The sequence below is a fragment of the Globicephala melas genome, chromosome 19, assembly GCF_963455315.2.
Source record: "Globicephala melas chromosome 19, mGloMel1.2, whole genome shotgun sequence".
Lineage (NCBI taxonomy): Eukaryota > Metazoa > Chordata > Mammalia > Artiodactyla > Delphinidae > Globicephala > Globicephala melas.
Genome location: NC_083332.1, coordinates 13,306,209 through 13,322,960, shown reverse-complemented (window position 1 = coordinate 13,322,960; position 16,752 = coordinate 13,306,209). Strand labels below are relative to the sequence as shown.

General features: G+C 52.7%; 1 protein-coding gene across 3 annotated transcripts; it reads right to left on the bottom strand.

The window, feature by feature from the left end:
* Positions 1 to 1,013: 1,013 nt before the first annotated feature.
* HNRNPL (heterogeneous nuclear ribonucleoprotein L) lies at positions 1,014 to 15,495 on the bottom strand. 3 transcript variants are annotated; one of them, XM_060288704.1, is made up of 13 exons: positions 15,431 to 15,495; positions 10,836 to 10,954; positions 9,984 to 10,221; positions 9,768 to 9,853; positions 8,676 to 8,772; positions 8,517 to 8,589; positions 5,140 to 5,211; positions 4,748 to 5,028; positions 3,552 to 3,673; positions 3,060 to 3,261; positions 2,161 to 2,218; positions 1,963 to 2,058; positions 1,014 to 1,384 (listed from the first exon to the last, which is right to left on the bottom strand). In XM_060288704.1, the coding sequence occupies exons 3-13, from the start codon at positions 10,206 to 10,208 to the stop codon at positions 1,326 to 1,328; spliced, it is 1,371 nt and encodes a 456-aa protein (XP_060144687.1). In that variant the 5' UTR covers positions 10,209 to 10,221; positions 10,836 to 10,954; positions 15,431 to 15,495; the 3' UTR covers positions 1,014 to 1,325. The 3 variants fall into 3 exon arrangements, with proteins under 3 accessions (XP_060144687.1, XP_030730189.1, XP_060144686.1); XM_030874329.3 differs by lacking the exon at positions 15,431 to 15,495 and adding an exon at positions 12,880 to 13,422; XM_060288703.2 differs by lacking the exon at positions 15,431 to 15,495 and adding an exon at positions 12,880 to 13,428 and having other exon boundaries at positions 4,748 to 5,211.
* Positions 15,496 to 16,752: the final 1,257 nt, after the last annotated feature.

Here is a 16,752-nt window from a genome sequence, read left to right as displayed (position 1 = left end):
CTAGATTTTTACAGCTGCAAGGTGACTGTAGTTTCTGTCTAGAGGTTTGAAGCTTTTCCTGATGAAACTTTGATAAATGCCATCTGACTTCAGTAGATGTTAATGTTTAAAAACTCTACAGGAAATTAGCAAAGTGGGTTTTTTCAAGCACACACAAGGAACTGGACTTTTTGACCTGCTCCTCTCTGCAGGATCTCTTCCCTCCAGTATGAGTCAAGGTTCTTAAAGGCGGCTCCCTTTCAGGTTATCGTCTGCCCTCCACCCATATGGCCCAGCCCCAACCATAAGCACAAGTTCCCACACACCAAGACTGGGGAATATCTATCAAGTTGCAACTGAATGTATCCTTTAACCCAGCAATTCCACTGCTAGGAATTTACCTCCAGATCAGTATCAAGGAAGTTGGATAACATCTGTATGAAGATGCATAGTAGTACTGTTTGCAGTAGCAAATTGGAAATTACCTTCAGAACGAAGTAAATCATGACATATCCACACAAGATACTGTGTAAGACTGAAGATAATGAGGTTGCCCTGCATGTGATATGAGAACATCTTACAGTACAAAGCATTTTCTGTTAAGACACATATGCAAATAGAACTTTCCTTATGGAAAAAGAAAAACTTGTTTTCAAGGGGAGTGGGGAGATGACTTTCACTTTTGAGGTTTCATTTTCCAACCTTAAAGAAAGGCGGGTGTTTACTTTTTAAGATTAAGGCTTTCTTCTTTTTAAAATCTCTTCAATTTAATTTTTTCAACTATTTACTTAAAAAAAAAAAAGACTCTTCAACTAGATCCAGCTTGTTTGGGTAGAGCCCATGAAGGATGCCACCAGGTCTCCCAGATCCTCAAGACCCTTTCATCACTTCCCAATCTGCAGCTCTGGCCCACACTGCTCCTCAGGGCTGGGTCGGCCCCTCTGGAAGGGCTGCAGCTGTGTCCTGGCCGGCCTGCCCCTCTTCAGAAGACTGCGAGGGAAGTAGACACCCCCAGAATCCCAGAAAGTGCTACGTTTATTTTCCAAACAATTTTATTGAAATGTGCCAAGAGTACACGGACAGCACAAATGTATGAACAGGAAAAAAAAAAAAATCACATGTACAATAATTTTTAAAAAGTGAAGGTTAATCTTGGGAGATATCAGTTCCCCTTCCCCTCCCCCTTTAGACTTCCAGCGTTTCCATTATGGTTAAGCCTCTACTAACCTAGCATTAAAAAAAAAGGAATACAGGAACATCTGCAAAACAAAACAAACAAAAGAAAAAACCAGCATAAAGGAAAGCAATGTTTTCCTGCTCAGGTGGGACTCTCCATAGGCACCTAATTAGGAGGCGTGCTGAGCGGTGGAGAAACACAACTTCAGGGTGTAAGGGTATGGCCCATCTGCAAAAGAGAGCACAGAGGTGTAACCGGACCCCTCTCTGGATGCCCCCCCCACCCAGAGTCCCCTGGTTTTGCACACACCTCTCATTTTCTGCAATTCAACTGCAAGGGTCAAACTCTTCACTGCCACTTTTGAGACTCAAAAACAAGACTAACACACAAGGCATTTCTCCTCTTCCTTCAATTCCATGGAGGATCCCATTCCCAGCTTTTCAGCTGGCGCACAATAGGCCTGCCCAGGAACTGGGTGGGCAAATTTCACCTGCTGGCTATTACAGCCCCCTTTCCTGGGTACTGAGCCAGCCTCTGATGCACAGAGAATGGCAGCTCCCTGGAGGACAAGCCTGAGCAACGCCCAAGCTGGCAGAGCCGGTGGCAGCAAGGAGCTGGGCTGGCCCTCCCACATGAAACATCAGGCTGCTTCTCCTGGGGACCAGGTCCCACCTGCCTGTGTCAGTGACAATAAGGAAATCCCTGGGGCCCTATCTTGATGGCAGGAAGGATGGCTCTGGCCCGAAGCGAGCCAACCCATTAAGCAACAAGGGGGATGGATGACCGCAGGACCCACAGATACTCACTTGGGTTTTTCATCTGATAATGGTTCAGGAAGCCCAGAGTCTCCAGGGCATCGCTCTTGGACTCCCACTCCAGCAGCCCAGAGGAGCTGCGTTCACCTGATGGGAAAAACAAAGGTTTAAGGCTGACCTGAGCAAAAGCCAGGGAGCTGCCCATCTACAGGCAAGGAATGGGCGAGGAAGGTGGGGCAGTTTACTCACTTTTGCCTGAGAATACTTTCACAGAAGATGGCCGCTTCACTCCCAGCTCATCGCAGATCTGCAACAGAAACAGAAAACAGACTCAAAGGTCTTCCCTGGTGTTTCAGTGGTTAAGACTCCACGCTTCCACTGCAGGGGGCATGGGTCTGATCCCTGGTCAGGGAACTAAGATCCCGCATGCTGCGTGGCCAGAACAAAAACAAAGAACAGACAGACTTAGAAACACAAGGAGTGCCACATGGCGGAACTGAAGCACACCACAGCTGAACACTTGGACTTTTCGGGACAAAAGAGTTTCTAAGCTTTTATCACACGCTCTAAGGTGTCCCTGTAATCCCCCCAAAGGTTGAGAAACACTGCTCTTAGCTATTTTGTTGCCTAAAACCGGGAAACTGCTTTTTAAGTTTCCCATCTTCAGCTGTTATTTGGGTGTGTTCTGGCACTAGGTAAATGTTTGCTAAACCGAATAGCAACACCTCAGGCCACAGTAAGGCCCAAAGTCCAACTCCACAGTCAGACTTCCACCCTTCCCCAAAGCTGCCCCAGTTCCCTGACAGCACCATAATGGGACCCTCCCTTCTAATGTCATCTAGGCCCCAGATGGCCTGACAGTGTGGATGTTTCGAGATTGGACTCCAATCACCAGTCCGTCACCCAGACCGGGAGGAATGTTTCAAGGCAAATGAGCAGCCACTCTGACTTGCCAAAAATACAAGCAGCATGGCGAACTCCACTGCTGCTGGAAGTCTGGTGCCATTCTGAGCCTTTCTTGGTCCCTGCTACATCCCTAGCACCCAACCCAGAGCCCAGCAGAGCAGCTCAATAGATATTCGTTAAAATTCAAAAATGAATGGCCTCCTCAGATGGCTACGCTGAAGGACCAAGTCCACGGCACCCACCTCAAAGAAATTCTCCTCAGTCACCTCCAGAGGGGCATTGAAAAAGTGCAGCACATTGCTGGGGTGCTGGATGCGGTTCTTGGCTGCCTGCTCTGGAGTGGAGAACCGATTGTTCCTTGACTCACTGAAGTCTTTGTAACTGCAGGACCCATCTTCTAGCCCGTATGACTGACCGGGCATGATGGCTGGTTGCTTGGAGACACTGCAGGAGGGAAGGGGAGCCCTGTGTCAGACCTCAAGTTGTCCCCCACCTCCTACTGTGGCCTCCTTCCTGTCTGACAGCACTGTATGCCACAGCTGAGGAGAGGCCGACACACTTTCGCCCGCTGTTTCAGAAGAGCATCTGGGAACACACCTGCACGCCCAACTCCAGCCTGGATAAGCACTTGGCTTCTCTGTGCTCCTCTGACCTCTGTCCAGAGTGGGCCCCATTCCCCCTCCCTCCTCTCCTCAGTCCCTCTCCAACCCTCCACGAGGAGCCTGGGTACCTACCAGACATTCAGCTTCTGCCCAAACATGAAGTTGTTATTGAGGTGAGTGATGGCCCGGTCCACAGCATATCCATCAGCCATCTCCACCATGGCGGCCCCTGGCTTGCTTTTCATGAATTTCACCTTGAGGAGAGTAGCCGTGATCAGCACCACCGCCCAGCTGTCAGAGACCCTTCTCCTGTCCCTTCCAAGTCAGTCAGAAGGAAGTCAACTCCTGCTCTGGATCGAGGCTTCCATTTCCTCACTTGTGAGGAGCCAGGAGAACAGAGAAGCATGTCTGGCCCACAGCAAGTGCTCAGCCCAAGTTGGGCAGCAAAGACTAGGCAGTCTTTCCCTAACCTCAGGACCTGACCCATGAGCGGGCCATTTAACAAAGCACAACAGAAAAGCAGGAATGGTGGGAGGAAAAAAGCAGCTATTTCCATCAACAGACATATATACAGATACTGAGTCATGACTATGTGGGTTATGGTATAAAAACACTAAAAACAGTGTCAGCTCTGAGTCCTGCTTCCACAAAAAGGCATGTGAACCTGGGCAAGTTATCTGCCCCCCATGCTTTTACTTCCCCTGCTTGTCTCACTAAGGATTCTTGTGAGAATGAAACAACTTACAACATTTAAAGCACTTTTAACAGTGGTACAAAAAAACCCGCTTCGCACGTTATTAGCTGCTAATATTAATGGGCCAGGCCAGGGGCTGTAAACTCAAAGGCTTCTAGGACCCAGATGGCTTTGACAGAAGAAACGACCTAGTCTGAAGTGGGCAGTCACCAGACAGCCCCAGCCAACTATTATCCCAGGCAAGGCAGGAAGGCTCAGTGTTGCCATATCATCTGAAGTGTTCCAGAGAAAATCCTCACATAATGATCTTTAACTGTGATGGGTAAATTTTATACACCGTAATATTTACGTAATATTAAGTACTAACACTTTCATGTGATAAAGTCTTGTTTTTTTTAAAAAAAAAAAACACTGAAAATTAAAAAAAATAAAAAAATAAATCACCCACATAGCATGAGGACCAAATAAAATCCATCTGCAATGTCACCTGATTAAAACTAGTTACCCTCTCTGGACCTGCTTGCTCCTAAACACGCTCCTTCCCCCTTCTTTGCTCACTGGGGGGCCAAAGGTCGGGGCCTCCCCTGGGGCTGCCAGGTCTATAAGGAAAGCAGTGGACCTAGCGGAAGCTCACCTTCTCCACGTTGCCATACAAGCAGAAGACATTGAAGACCCGGTCACAGTTCATCTTAGACTGATCCAAGCCATAGACCATGAGCACAGGGCTGTCGGCGTGGGGGCCATACTCGGGTGGTGGGGGAGGGGGTGGGGGGTGCCCATACTGGGGGCCGTAGCGACTTGGGCCCCGGCGGTGACCCCCCACTGGTGGACCCATCCTTCTCCCTTCGTAGTGAGGTGGGGGGGGCCCGTAGCCCTCATCATGGTAATGGCTGTGGTACCCACCGTGGGGCCCTCCTGGGGGGTGGGAAGGAAAGAGAGGGAGGACGGGTGAGAATTTGCGCGTCGGGCGGCGGGCAGGGGCACATGAGCCACGGGAGTCCACGGAGGGGAACCCCCTGCCCTCACCATATTCTGCGGGGTGATCTCCGAGGAGAGGGGGCTGCCTCTGGCGTTTGTTAGGGTTGCTGCCAGGGTCACCTGCAGACAGAGAGAACAGTTAGAACCTAACTTGGAAAAAGAGCTCTCTCTCTCTCCCTCCTGACTAGAGGCTGATCTCAGCGTCCCTCAGCTCCTGAGGGCCTGGGCAGTGGCCTTTCCTTCCTCACAAGGGTTACTGGGGCTTCCTTCCTGTGGCCGGACCCAGGGTGGGCATGAAGCCCAGGCCTCAAGGGTGGAGCCCACTGTCCCTCCCGCCGCCCACTCCAAGCAGGCTGCTTTCCTTCATCCGTTAAGGATGAAGCCAGGTTCCGGGCCTCTCACCTTCCCGAGCTCCCCCTCTGGGGAAGCTGCAGCCACTATGGAAGCTGATATGGGGGCCGGGAACAGATTTCTAAAATAACTCCCAATGAAGGGAGAGGAGTTAAGAGCCAGAAAATAACACAGAGAAGAGTAGAAAAATAAAATTGGGCCCACAAAGCCCCAAGGGTCTGAGTGCGCTAGGGCCCACTCTCTAGAGAGAAGACTTTCTCGATCTTGGTACCAGTCACCCTCCCCTCTAGTCACATCCACCCCAAGAAGAGGGACTGTAGGAAAGGACAAACAGGGCGACATCAACATCAGTTCAAATGAGCAGTCATGTACAAGGCATCAACAGTCTCAGACAATGGCGCAGTTCCACCCCGCCCCAACCCCAACTGCAGTTCAAAATCGCTACCGTTAACTTAGCACTTGAGTGGCAAACACTGTGCTAAGTACTTTACAAACAGACATCACCGTTTCTTAAATTCCTCACAACAACCCTATGAGGTAGGTACTATTTTAGTCCCGTTTTACAGATAAGGAAAATGAGCACTTAACTTTTAACTGAGCAGTTATAATACACTTTGGCCCAAGGTCACAAAGCAAGTTAGTGGCCAAGCCGGGACTTCAACCCAGGCCTGGCTGACTCCAAAAACCCAGGGCTCGGGAACACTGCCCCTTCCTGCCACCCGGCCTGGGTTTTGTTTTCCAACAGTCATTACAAAGATGGAAAAGGGCTACTTACAGCAGAAGTACAGAGTACAATGTCCATTTGTCACAAAAAACAAATCTGTATTTTCTCTTACCATTGGACGCTTCAACAGTGAGTTAGCACAGTTCTGAAAGATGGCGTCCCATCAAACATACACTGCGACCCTGCATCACATGGTTTTACAGTCATAAATACAAGTTACGGTACACATCCGATACAACTTTTTTTTAAAGAATTGTTTTAAAAGTCAATGTTCTGATTAAATCAAAAATGGCTCACAGATGTTCTGTCCTCAGAAGATATCAGAAAAGTGGAAAATAAAGGTGTATGAAGTGGGTAGTGTCCCTCCATGTTGTCACCTCCTCACATTGTGTGCTGCAGTGCGGTGCTTCTGGCTGTGTAGCGTTCCGTGTGCGTGTCTCCTGGTTATGAGGTGTGCCAGTGGCCCCACTATGCCCGCGCTTTTGGCCTTGGGAGCACTCCCAGTTACCCGCCAGCAGGTAACTGTGTACCTCTGAGCTGTTTGGCTGTTTGGTTTTAGGTCTGTTTTGGTTTTTTTGATTTTTTGCTGCTGTTGTGGTTTAAGTTTTTGGTTTTTTTTGGTTTCTGATCTCCAGTTGGTGCAGATTATGTTGGCAGCCGATGACTGCAGAAAAAATAAAAATATCAAAACAGAAAAAAAAAAAAAAAAGAAGGCCCTCCCCAAACCAAAGGACTTAAAAAACGAAAAACAAAAAAAACCAAACCCACATGGCGAGGAATGGAGAGGATCCTATTGTCTTGGAGGCCCATGGAATCTACTTCAGTCTATGAAACGTTCTCCGAAAAGAGCGCCGCTGGCTGGCTGGGAGAGCTCTGTTCTCTGTGTTTCCTACTTCTGTGTACATTTTCGGGTTCAAGTTTGCTTGGATTTTGACATTTTTTTAATGTTTAGTAAAAAAGCAGTGTCTGCTGCCATGTTGCGTCTCTTTCTTTGTCTCTGTCTGCCTCTGTGCTTGTAGCTGTTCCTTGGAGCGCGGTGTGGTGTTCTTGATGTAGTGAGCTCAAGTCTGCGGCTGTTTCTGGGGACGTGGTGGAGGCTGCGTGTTCTGTTCTCTCCAGGAAGAGCTAGTGGTTTCTACCCTGTGTGTTGGTGAGCAATGTGCAGAGGCAGAGCCGCTGAAGTCTGGTTCCCGAGGGGGTGGCGAAGCACCTCCCTCACTCCAGGTCACCTCAACAGCTCTCGTTTTTGACCCCCAGCCTGGGGGCGGCCAAAGCTGAGAGGCATCAAAAGCAATGCACAGCCAGCCCCTGCCACTAGCCCCTGCCGGTCTGCACATCTTCTATTTATGTTCCTTGGAGAAGAAATGGTTGGTTGCCGTGTTCCTGTTAGCAGTCATGTAATGCCATTGCCCGCTCTGGTACATTCACTCGCTCACCAATTTGTCTCTGACCTCTGGAGGGGGCAGCGAGCCCCACAGCGCCCATTGTGAGGGTCCTGGGGAAGAGTCTAGCCCACCCGGCCCACGGCTTCCCAGCTGCAAGGGCGAACAAGACAGGCCTGCCTAGGAACGGGGGCCTGTGAGATGTCAGCAACCAGCCACCTCCCTCAGCCCATGGCCTAGTCCGACGTATCAGACCAAGACAGAAACAGAGATGGATGGTCTTGCTGAGGGGGCGCCGCTGTTTTTCAAAGGCAAGGCTCCACCTCTCCCTCCTATCCAAGGCAAACCATTCTTGACAGATTCTAGGAAGGGGGTTGTCCATTTGGGCCCCCTGCAGAGATGTTGCATTCCCTCTACAAGTGAGGTGAGGCGTGTCCGCCCTGCTCCAATCCAGGGTGTCTCACCTCCACAAGGTCAACTTGCTCAAAGGCTCTGCTGCAAGGGCCTGGGAGCCCTCGTCACATCCCCAATCTGTCCCCCCAGAAGCAGACCCTGTCAAGAGTGGAGAGCAAGAGGACCATTCCTGGCCCAGTGAGAACGGGGTCAGTGACCCTAAGCAGGCTCCTCGAAGAAAAGCAGCAGAATCCGTTTGGGAGCTGCTACTGGTTTGTAAGCCACTGCCGTGGCCTGTGCTCAGTGAGGCCCTGCTCCCCACCCCACCCAGGCCTCTGCCTTGACCCTGCATCCTCTGCTGCGTCAAAGGGCCACAAGCAGCAGCTAGGACCTACAGAGGCCCCTCATTCACCCCCTCCCACTGGAGTGTATCTTCCAAGAGCTGATCCCCAAGGCCCTCCCATGTCCACAGGAGCCCAATGGCATTACATAACCCTGAGTCCAGGTCTATGAAGTGCGCTAGTCAAGTGAAGGCAAGGCGGGTATGTTTAAAACAAAGCTGCCGTCAGGATTACCTTGTCCACTGAGATTGGGGTTTGTGTAGTCCCAAGTATCCTGATCATTCTTGAACACGTTTAAGCGTGTAGGCTGCAGGGACAAAAAAAAGCTTGAGGTCAGCCAGGCTCCAGGCTCACCTAGGAAGCTGACAAGGGGCAGCCGTTTCCCAGACCTACCTTCGCATACTCAATCTTCAGAGTGCAACAGCCTGAGTAGATGTCAGCCCCATTGAGTGAGGCCTTGGCCCGCTGGGCACTCTGCACAGAGTCAAATGTGAGTAAAGTTAAGGGAAAGTCCCATCCCAAGAGCTCTCTGAAAAGAGCTTCAAGTTGCACCAGAGAGGGATGAGGACAAGTAGCACCCCAAAGACTGCTCCAAGCGGGCTTCGGGGTTAGTTCACTGCCCATAGCCACCAGCCACTTGTGCAGACACAGCTGGAGTGCTGCCCCAAATGCGCAGACGCGGCCTGAGCTCCTCTGAGACCTGTACTCCCCCGCCCCGCCCCACGGCAACCACCTTCTCTGCCAGCCTCACGGGCCAAGTCACCTTCTTCCTCAGCCTCATCTCCCGCCCCCCCCCCCCACTTCTACACGCCTTGACTAAGCCTGAACAATCTCTGAAACGTTAACTAGATTATACTCCTGCCCTGAAAACCCATCAGTGACTTCCCACCACTGCACCCTGACCCAAGTTCACCCCACTGCCCGGGATGCCGTAACTTCTTCCAATGGCCTAAGGAACCCTCTCCCCCTCGTCAGCTACTCTTCAGTTGTCAGGTTGTTCGCTTCCTGCAACGCTAAGCTCCTGCCCACCTGAGGACCTCTGCAGATGTGGTGTCCTCAGCCTGAGTATCAGTTCTTCCCTCTTGTGTTTCATGGCACATTCTTCCTTCCCGTCACACTCTGAACCCTGCACTTTCACACTACACACCACTTGAACATGTGTGTGTGTGTGTTTTAGGGGCGCCGACTCTCTGTGCGGTTGAAAATCCATGTATCTAACCAACCACAGATGGCTTAACACTGTCGTATACACTTAGTGAGTGAGACACACCTTAAGTGGACCCACAGAGTCCAAATCTGTGCTGTTCAAGGGCCTATTTAGCTGTGATCGTTTATTAACCATCCCTTCCATGAGCCCATGGGCTCTATGAAGGCATCTGGCACATGGCAGGCATTCAGGAGACACGTGCTGATTGAAAAGATGGATTCCTACCAAGCCCTGTGAGCTCCCATCTCAAGGAACACCCATTTCCCAACAAAGGATATTCCACCATAGCCTGGACTCCATTCTTCCGGAAAATGACAATTCTCTGGACAGGACCACAAGGGTTACAGATGGTATAAAGAACATCCTGTAAAAACCAAACACAAGCAAGATGAAGGGACACTGGCAGGTCAGTCTGGCTCACGGGAGAAGACAGGGAGAAAAGGCAGGAGGGAGATTCCACAGAAGCAGCTTAACGAATAACCACTGGCACGCACCGTGGTAATCGAATAGATGGGGTTCAGGATGGTAAAGAGAAGCACACTGTTGACGCTCCTGGAGTCATCCGAGTCCCCGGGGCGGGAGATTTTCTGGCTGGTAGAGTAATTGACAAAAGCTGGGTGGCCCGCGATGTAGATCTGGTTGTCGGCTGCGTAGTTCACGGCATTGCAAGCCCCCAACACATCTTCAAATTCCACCAACGCTTGTCTCTTTTTAGGCATTACCACCACATAACTGGCAAAGAGAACACAGGTTGCAATCCTCTCAGGGGGATGGAGACAAGAGTCAGAGGACGGCCTCAGTTATCTGTGATCTGACTCCTCCCTGGCCTCTGGACTCCGCTGTGCCCGTCATGGTTTCTTGACCTGAACACCCCTTGCTGTAAGTGGCATGACAAGCAGAAGAGCTGTGTGCGGCTTTGGCATCAGCTTCTCTGGGCAGCCTTCCTTCCCAACCCCTCCCTCACCTGATCGAGTCAGATGCCTCCCACAGACGCCTGGGTTTCCCCTATCACAGTGTTGACCACTCTGGGTAGGCAACTGTCTGGGAGGAATAAAGACAGCGGTGTTCACCGCTCTATTCCCATTACTCACCATGTGCCAAAATTACAAGGCAGAGGAAGAGAAAAAAAAGGAATGAGAAAAAAAGGAAGGAGGAAAAGACACGGAACTTGCTGTAACTTATCCAAGTACAATGGCTAACCCCAGGAGTAATGGAGCCCCAGGACCTAGCTAAAGGAACCTGGACCGAAATGGCCAAGTTACTTCTAACCAGAAACCCGGTGACACACAGGACACCAAGGAGTTAACTCAGCTGAATACCCAACCCCTGGCCTCTGAGCTGAGTACCTGATGGGTCCAAACTCCTGCAAGGCCTCCACAAGGTCAGCTTCCACCACGCCGTCAATCAGGCCCCTGATGTGGACAACTGGGGAGGCGGGGGTTTTGTGCGGGTCATCGTAGTTCTCCTGAGAAAGGAAGCAAAAATAAGACTTCACTTTCTGCTGTACAAGATGGTGGATTATTGGCTTCTGTGCCACTGGGGACTCAGACAGATAAAACATTCGAGTGTGTCACCCAGAAAAGACACACAGGGCAACTAGAGGCAGCAATTCAACCAATCACCCCAAAAGGATTCTGGGCCAGCAGAGCAGAAGGCCTGAGTGTATGGCCACATGCCTAATGGCTCTTACTGTAGTTTCTGATGAAGGCAAAATGGAGGACCAGACAAGTCCCAAGTCCCATCTTACAGTCTTCCCAGCACCAGTCTCTTCCCACTGGTCAAAGAAATGTGGGAAAAGAGTGGCTTGGAAAGGGGACTCAATTTTCTGCTGCATTCACCCAAGTTTTTCTGCCCCTCCCCTAGTGGAGGAACCTACGATCACCACACAGCCAAGCACTGCTGCTCCCCACCACTCATCCCCAGGTCCAGCAGGTGCCTCAGACACCGTGGCATCCAGGCCAGTCTTGTCTGCGTCTAGTCTTTACTCTCTCACCAAAATCTGTATTGGAAAATACTACCTAGGTCAGACTAACGAAAAAGACAGTAAAGTCTTTCAAAAGAAGAGAAGATCCAACCTGTACCACTAAAAATCAAGACAGTTCCCTTCCCAGGGGAAGTATCTTTCCACCCACAGACAAAAGTGTCTGGGAATCAAGAAAGAGCAAAGTAACTTTCTCCACCTCTCCTGGGCTCTGGGCCCAGCCTCCCATGTGAGAACCACCAAGCAGAAGCCCATGTAACATGGGCAGAATTGGATTCTATTTCAGGAATGAACCACACAAACCACAGGAGCCACACTCGCCTGAGGGTTACCAGATCAGCGACCTGGAGCTCCACAGTCCTGAGTTCTAATCCCTGCCCCTCCTCAGACTAGCTACAAGACCTAAAGGAATTTACCTCGCCTCTGTAAACGGGGAATAGTAAGCCCATTCCTTACCTCATAGAGGAGTGTTAAGAATTCAATTAAGATACCTTTCAAATGCGTGCAACAAGGCCTGGCATGGTTTAAATGCTAGTAAATCACGGCTACAGAGCGCCGCTAAACCGTGGAAAACTCTGCAAATGGCTGAACGAGACAAGGCTTCAGGAACTTCCAAGGAGGAGGGAATGGGCTCCAAGCCAGGAGTAACAACTGGTTGTCTTTTCCGAGCAGGAGACTGAAGAGGCTGAATCCCTTACAAAGTGCCCACCCCTCAAGGAACATTTGGGTTCATCAAACCTACGGCACCCAGTTAACCCTCAGAAAATGTAAGCAAACTTGTGATAACTCGAAAGCTTGGTTCAACTTCCAAACGGCTAAAAAGACCTCTCACAACGCTTTCTTCCGGTTTATAATGCCCACAAAAATGAGGCAGATATTCTGGACTGGGAGAATATCCTCAAAGATATCAACCTCTGTACTGAGACAAACCATGACGCTACAAAGATCAAATAGCGATCAGGCAGAATACCCCACTCAGGCACGGAAAAAGGCTACCGCCCACTCGTTCCCCGCTCACGCGGTGCCCCCGCCCCCAACCACCCACAAGGCCCGGGCAAGAGAAGTGCGCCTGCGCATGGGGCCAGAAAAGAAAATGATAAAGAAAAAATCGGCCCGACCGCGTGCCCGGGCCCCACAAGCCAGCCCGCGGCGCCTGCGCACTGCGCCACCTGCAGCGCGAGCAGTTTCCTCCGCCCCCCCACACCCCGCTCTGTAGAGCGCGCACGCGCAAGCGCCTGTCCTCGCGCAAACCCCGCCGTTTCCCCAACGCCTTCCCCTCCCCCACCCCGTCCACGGCGCGAGGGCCTGGGCGCGTGCGCATAGCCCCCCTCTCCCCAAAATAAATGCTCTCAACGTGTGAATTTTCCCCTCCCTTCCCGGCCGTCTCCGGCTTAGGGCCCTGGCCTCACCCCGCCGCCACCGCCCGCCGCCCCGGCTCCTCCACCGCCGCCGCCGCCTCCATGCTGGTCGCCAGCGTTGTCAGTCTTGAGCCGTTTAGGGGCCCGGCCGCCCTCACTGCCGCCGCCGTAGTAGCGGCCACCGCCGCCTCCGCCGCCCGCCGCCGCCATCTTCACCATCGCTCCGGACCGCCTCCGCTGCTCGTCCGGCTGCTGCCTCTGCTCCAGCCTCCGACGCCGCTTCTCCGCCCGGGGCAGCAGCCTCCGCGACATGGCGGTCCAGAACCCGCCTCCCCCCGCCTCTCATTGGGGGAGGGACACGCCCGTCACCGGCCGCCCCCACCCGATAGGGGGAGCCAGTGGTCCCGCCGCTGGGGGAGGGGAAGCCTCCATACGCCTTGCTCAACGATTGGGTAAAGCTCACGCCGTTCTGCAGGAGTGCCCGCCCTTGTTTGTCTGGGACACTCCTTATAGGCGAGCGCTTTCTGCCAGTCATTTCTCCGACCCCGCCGCCTTAAAATAAACTCCAACTTGATTGGTCAGATTTCTGATACCGCCTGGCCTCGTTAGGAGCACCTGATAGGAGCGGCGCTCCCCCACTCTCCCCCAAAGCCCCGCCTCCTTCCCACTTTCATTGGTCTTCTCGCTAATCCATCAAACCGAAAGCCCTTAGTCTTCCGTCACAGCGACTACCTTCCCGCGCCTCTCCGCAAGGAACCAAGGAGGCCCCTCCCCTTTGCCTCTCTCCACTGGCTACTGCAGGTGTCCATCTTCTGCAAGACGCCCGATTAGTCAGTTGAGAGTGGAAAGAGTCCTCTCACCAGACGGTAGGACCACTGGTGGCCCCTGATTGGGTGAAAAAGGAGAGCCCATCCCTGACCCGTAGGCGCTCTTTGGCGCAGTCTAGGAAAGGATCGGAGGAGAGGACGCATGCGCGAATCGCTTTCCGGCGCCTCTGGAGGCGGGGCGACCCTCTAAAGGAGGGAAGGCCTGAAGTATCCTGAGTCTTTATTTACTGCTGTAAGCAGCCCCGCAAGGGCAAACTAAGTTAGAAGGGCAACTGCCAGTGCAGCTCTGTCTCCATCACTATATTCTATTCCTCTCCATCTCTAACCTTCACAACGCCAGTGAAAAATTTTTTGAACCCAATCTGACCCTTTCCTTCAGTATAAAACCATTTGCTATTGCCGACTATCTTATGACCCAGTCCAGTTCTCCGGCGTCCTTTCACCACTCTACCACTATATGCAACCACAAATAACTCCTTTCAGTTTGCAGAAAGGGAAGGATCTTTCGCGCACCTCTGGCTCTTTGGCCCGAGCAGGCCCTTCCAACTAGAACACTTTCTCCGCTATTCCTCCTGCCAGAGCTAAAGAATAAATTTCTCTTGTTCGTGCTCTGCTCACTCTGAGAAGCGTTCCTTGTCCCTACCAGCCCAGACCCTCGGCTTCCCCCATAATAACCCCTGATCGCTCAGGCCAATGGTTCTTACGCGACAGCCCTTACTACTCTGGGTCGTCACAATTTGGTGGCTTTTTCCGTAGCATTGAAGTGCTTGTGTGAGCAAGGGAGCGGTGGTCTCTGCCTCGGCCTTAGTGAAGCTGGCCACCCTACCAAGCGCCAGGTACAGCACCCGGCACAGTGCCAGCACTCTGCAAAGGGGAGTAGTTAGGGTATTCTAAGCGTCTGGCGGGCCTTGTTTCCTCCGAGGCGGGTAGGGCCACCCCGCAGAGTACACCTTCCCAAGTCTAAGGTGCAACGACGCCCAACAGCCGGAACCTGGGGGCGGGGCTGGGGGGTGACCTAGGATCCCGCCCTAAGGGCTTTAACCTTATGGGGCTGCCTGCTGGCGGAGGAGGGGGGAGAGGAGGAGGGGACGCTGCTCTTAGAAAGCGAGGAGACAGACGTGGTAAATGCGGGGACGCCCACCAAAGATGCTCTGGAACCTTTCCACTCGGGTGAAAGGGGGTTCCCGAAATAGGGGTCCTAGTGGAAACTAAGTTTGAAATGGGGTCAGTGGCACTAAGAGAGTGGGACCGTCCTGGTAGGTCCGCGGGTTTGAGGAGATACGAAAGTTGGAGTGGGCTGGTGGAGATGTAAATCAGCTCCCAATCACCCCGAAAAGATCCGAAAGAGCCGGCCGAACGGAGATGGGGGACGGCGCAGCGCCTCCAACACGTGATCAGTGCGACGGCATTAAGGCGGTGCGGCTCCGACTGAAGGGCGGGGTCGCGAGGTCCAGACGTCAGAGGAATGCGGTGGGGGGAGGGGGAGAGAGGGGCCCCTCCCCTCCCCGCCCCCGCGCCGGGCCCGGACGCCCCTCGCGCCGGCGCGCGCCGACGGGACGCGACGGAACCGTCCCACGCGCGGCAAGTTCCAGGCAGCTTGGCCGCCCGAGCGCGCCCACGGCTGGCGACCGGGCTGCCGCGTTATCTGCACACCCGCGCTCCCGGCCTCCGCCCCTCCCCCACCCCTTGCACACGGGCCGTGGTCGCGGGCCCCGGGCGGCGCCTCCCTGGGATCCCCCCTCACTCCTCCCTGACCCCTCGCCCCCAGCCCCTACCAGTTCGGCGGCGAGCCTGGCCGGCCGTCCGAGATCGAAAAGAGAGCAGACACTGGGAAGTTTTGGGGGAGGGAGGGGCGGGACTTAAAGGGACCACGACCTCTTTCCAGCCCGGGGGAAAAAAAAAATGGGGGGGTAGAGGGGGGAGATCGAGAGTTGCTCTGCGGTTGAATGGAGGAAACAACGCAAAAAAGGAACGGGAAGACTCCGCGTCCCTTTTCCCCAAACATCCCCAGCCCCTCAATACCCGCCCCCCATCCCTCACAGAAAGTCGCACAGTTGTTTGGGAATCACGCCTCATTCCTCCTGGTCAGCCAAGTGTTCTGTTGGTTGAGGTAAATGTTGCGGTGCACATTGTACAGACGGGGAAATGGGCTCAGGGGACGCTAGCGACCTACCCGGGATCCCACCGCTTGTAAGTGGCATATAGCAGGATTTGTCTGCCACCAAAGACACATAACCAGTGCACTGCAGTGCCTGTTACGGTGATGGGGTCTGCAATATCCCTTGGAGGTTAAGAGCATGAGTCCTGGGGTCCGACTGCCAGCGTTCAAACATGGACGGTGCACCTACTTACTCTGTGGCTTTGGAAAAGTGATTTAGCATTCTGGGGCCTCTGTTTCCTCATCCGGTAGGAGGTTGGTAATAGCACCTGCAACGCTGGGTGGTCTTGAGAAGTGCTGAGAATGTCTGGAAGCAGAGGGAACCTCAGGTCCACCTCCATTTCAGAAATTGAGGCTCAGAGAGGGGAAAGACCAACTGAAATTCACCACAGCTGGGCAGCATGTGAAAGAACAAGTCCTCCCCGCCTTAGGTCCCGAACTGCGTAATCCAACCCTTGTGGGCCCATCCAAATCCATGCCTAACCCTTTCCACTTGTCCTCTACATGGCACAAACACTGGTTCTCCTTCTGTTCATCAGATACCCAGAGCTCATTCCTGACTCTGCACTGGCTGTTCCCTCTGTCTAAAACACCCTTCTCCCAGATCTTTGCTCCTCATTTGAGAGGCCTTGGCTCAAATGTCACCTCCTGAGCACCCCAGCCTAGTTAGTCGCCATACACAGTTATAATCATGGCTTCCCATTTATCTCCCTCTTTGCTCTTATTGCCATGTGAAAACAACCAGTTATTTAATTTTTGTCTCCTCACTAGAATCTGGGCTCTTTGGGGGCCAAAAGTGGGTATGTTTTCACCCCTCTAAGGACCTACCCTGGGGTCATTCACTCATTCATCAGATGTTTATTGAACTAACACTCTTTGGGGCATCTGGGATAAAAATGGTGAACCAGATAGGAAAAAATTCCCTCCTTCCAGGGGTTC

Coding starts and splice junctions, on each gene's coding strand:
- HNRNPL (XM_060288703.2), bottom strand. CDS start 13,140: ATGTCGCGGAGGCTGCTGCCCCGGGCGGAGAAGCGGCGTCGGAGGCTG. Junction 8,773..9,767: donor GGAGTCCAGGCTATGGTGGA/ATATCCTTTGTT, acceptor AACTTTACTCAC/ATTTGACTCTGTGCAGAGTG. Junction 2,219..3,059: donor CTGAGGAGAATTTCTTTGAG/GTGGGTGCCGTG, acceptor TTTCTGTTGCAG/ATCTGCGATGAGCTGGGAGT.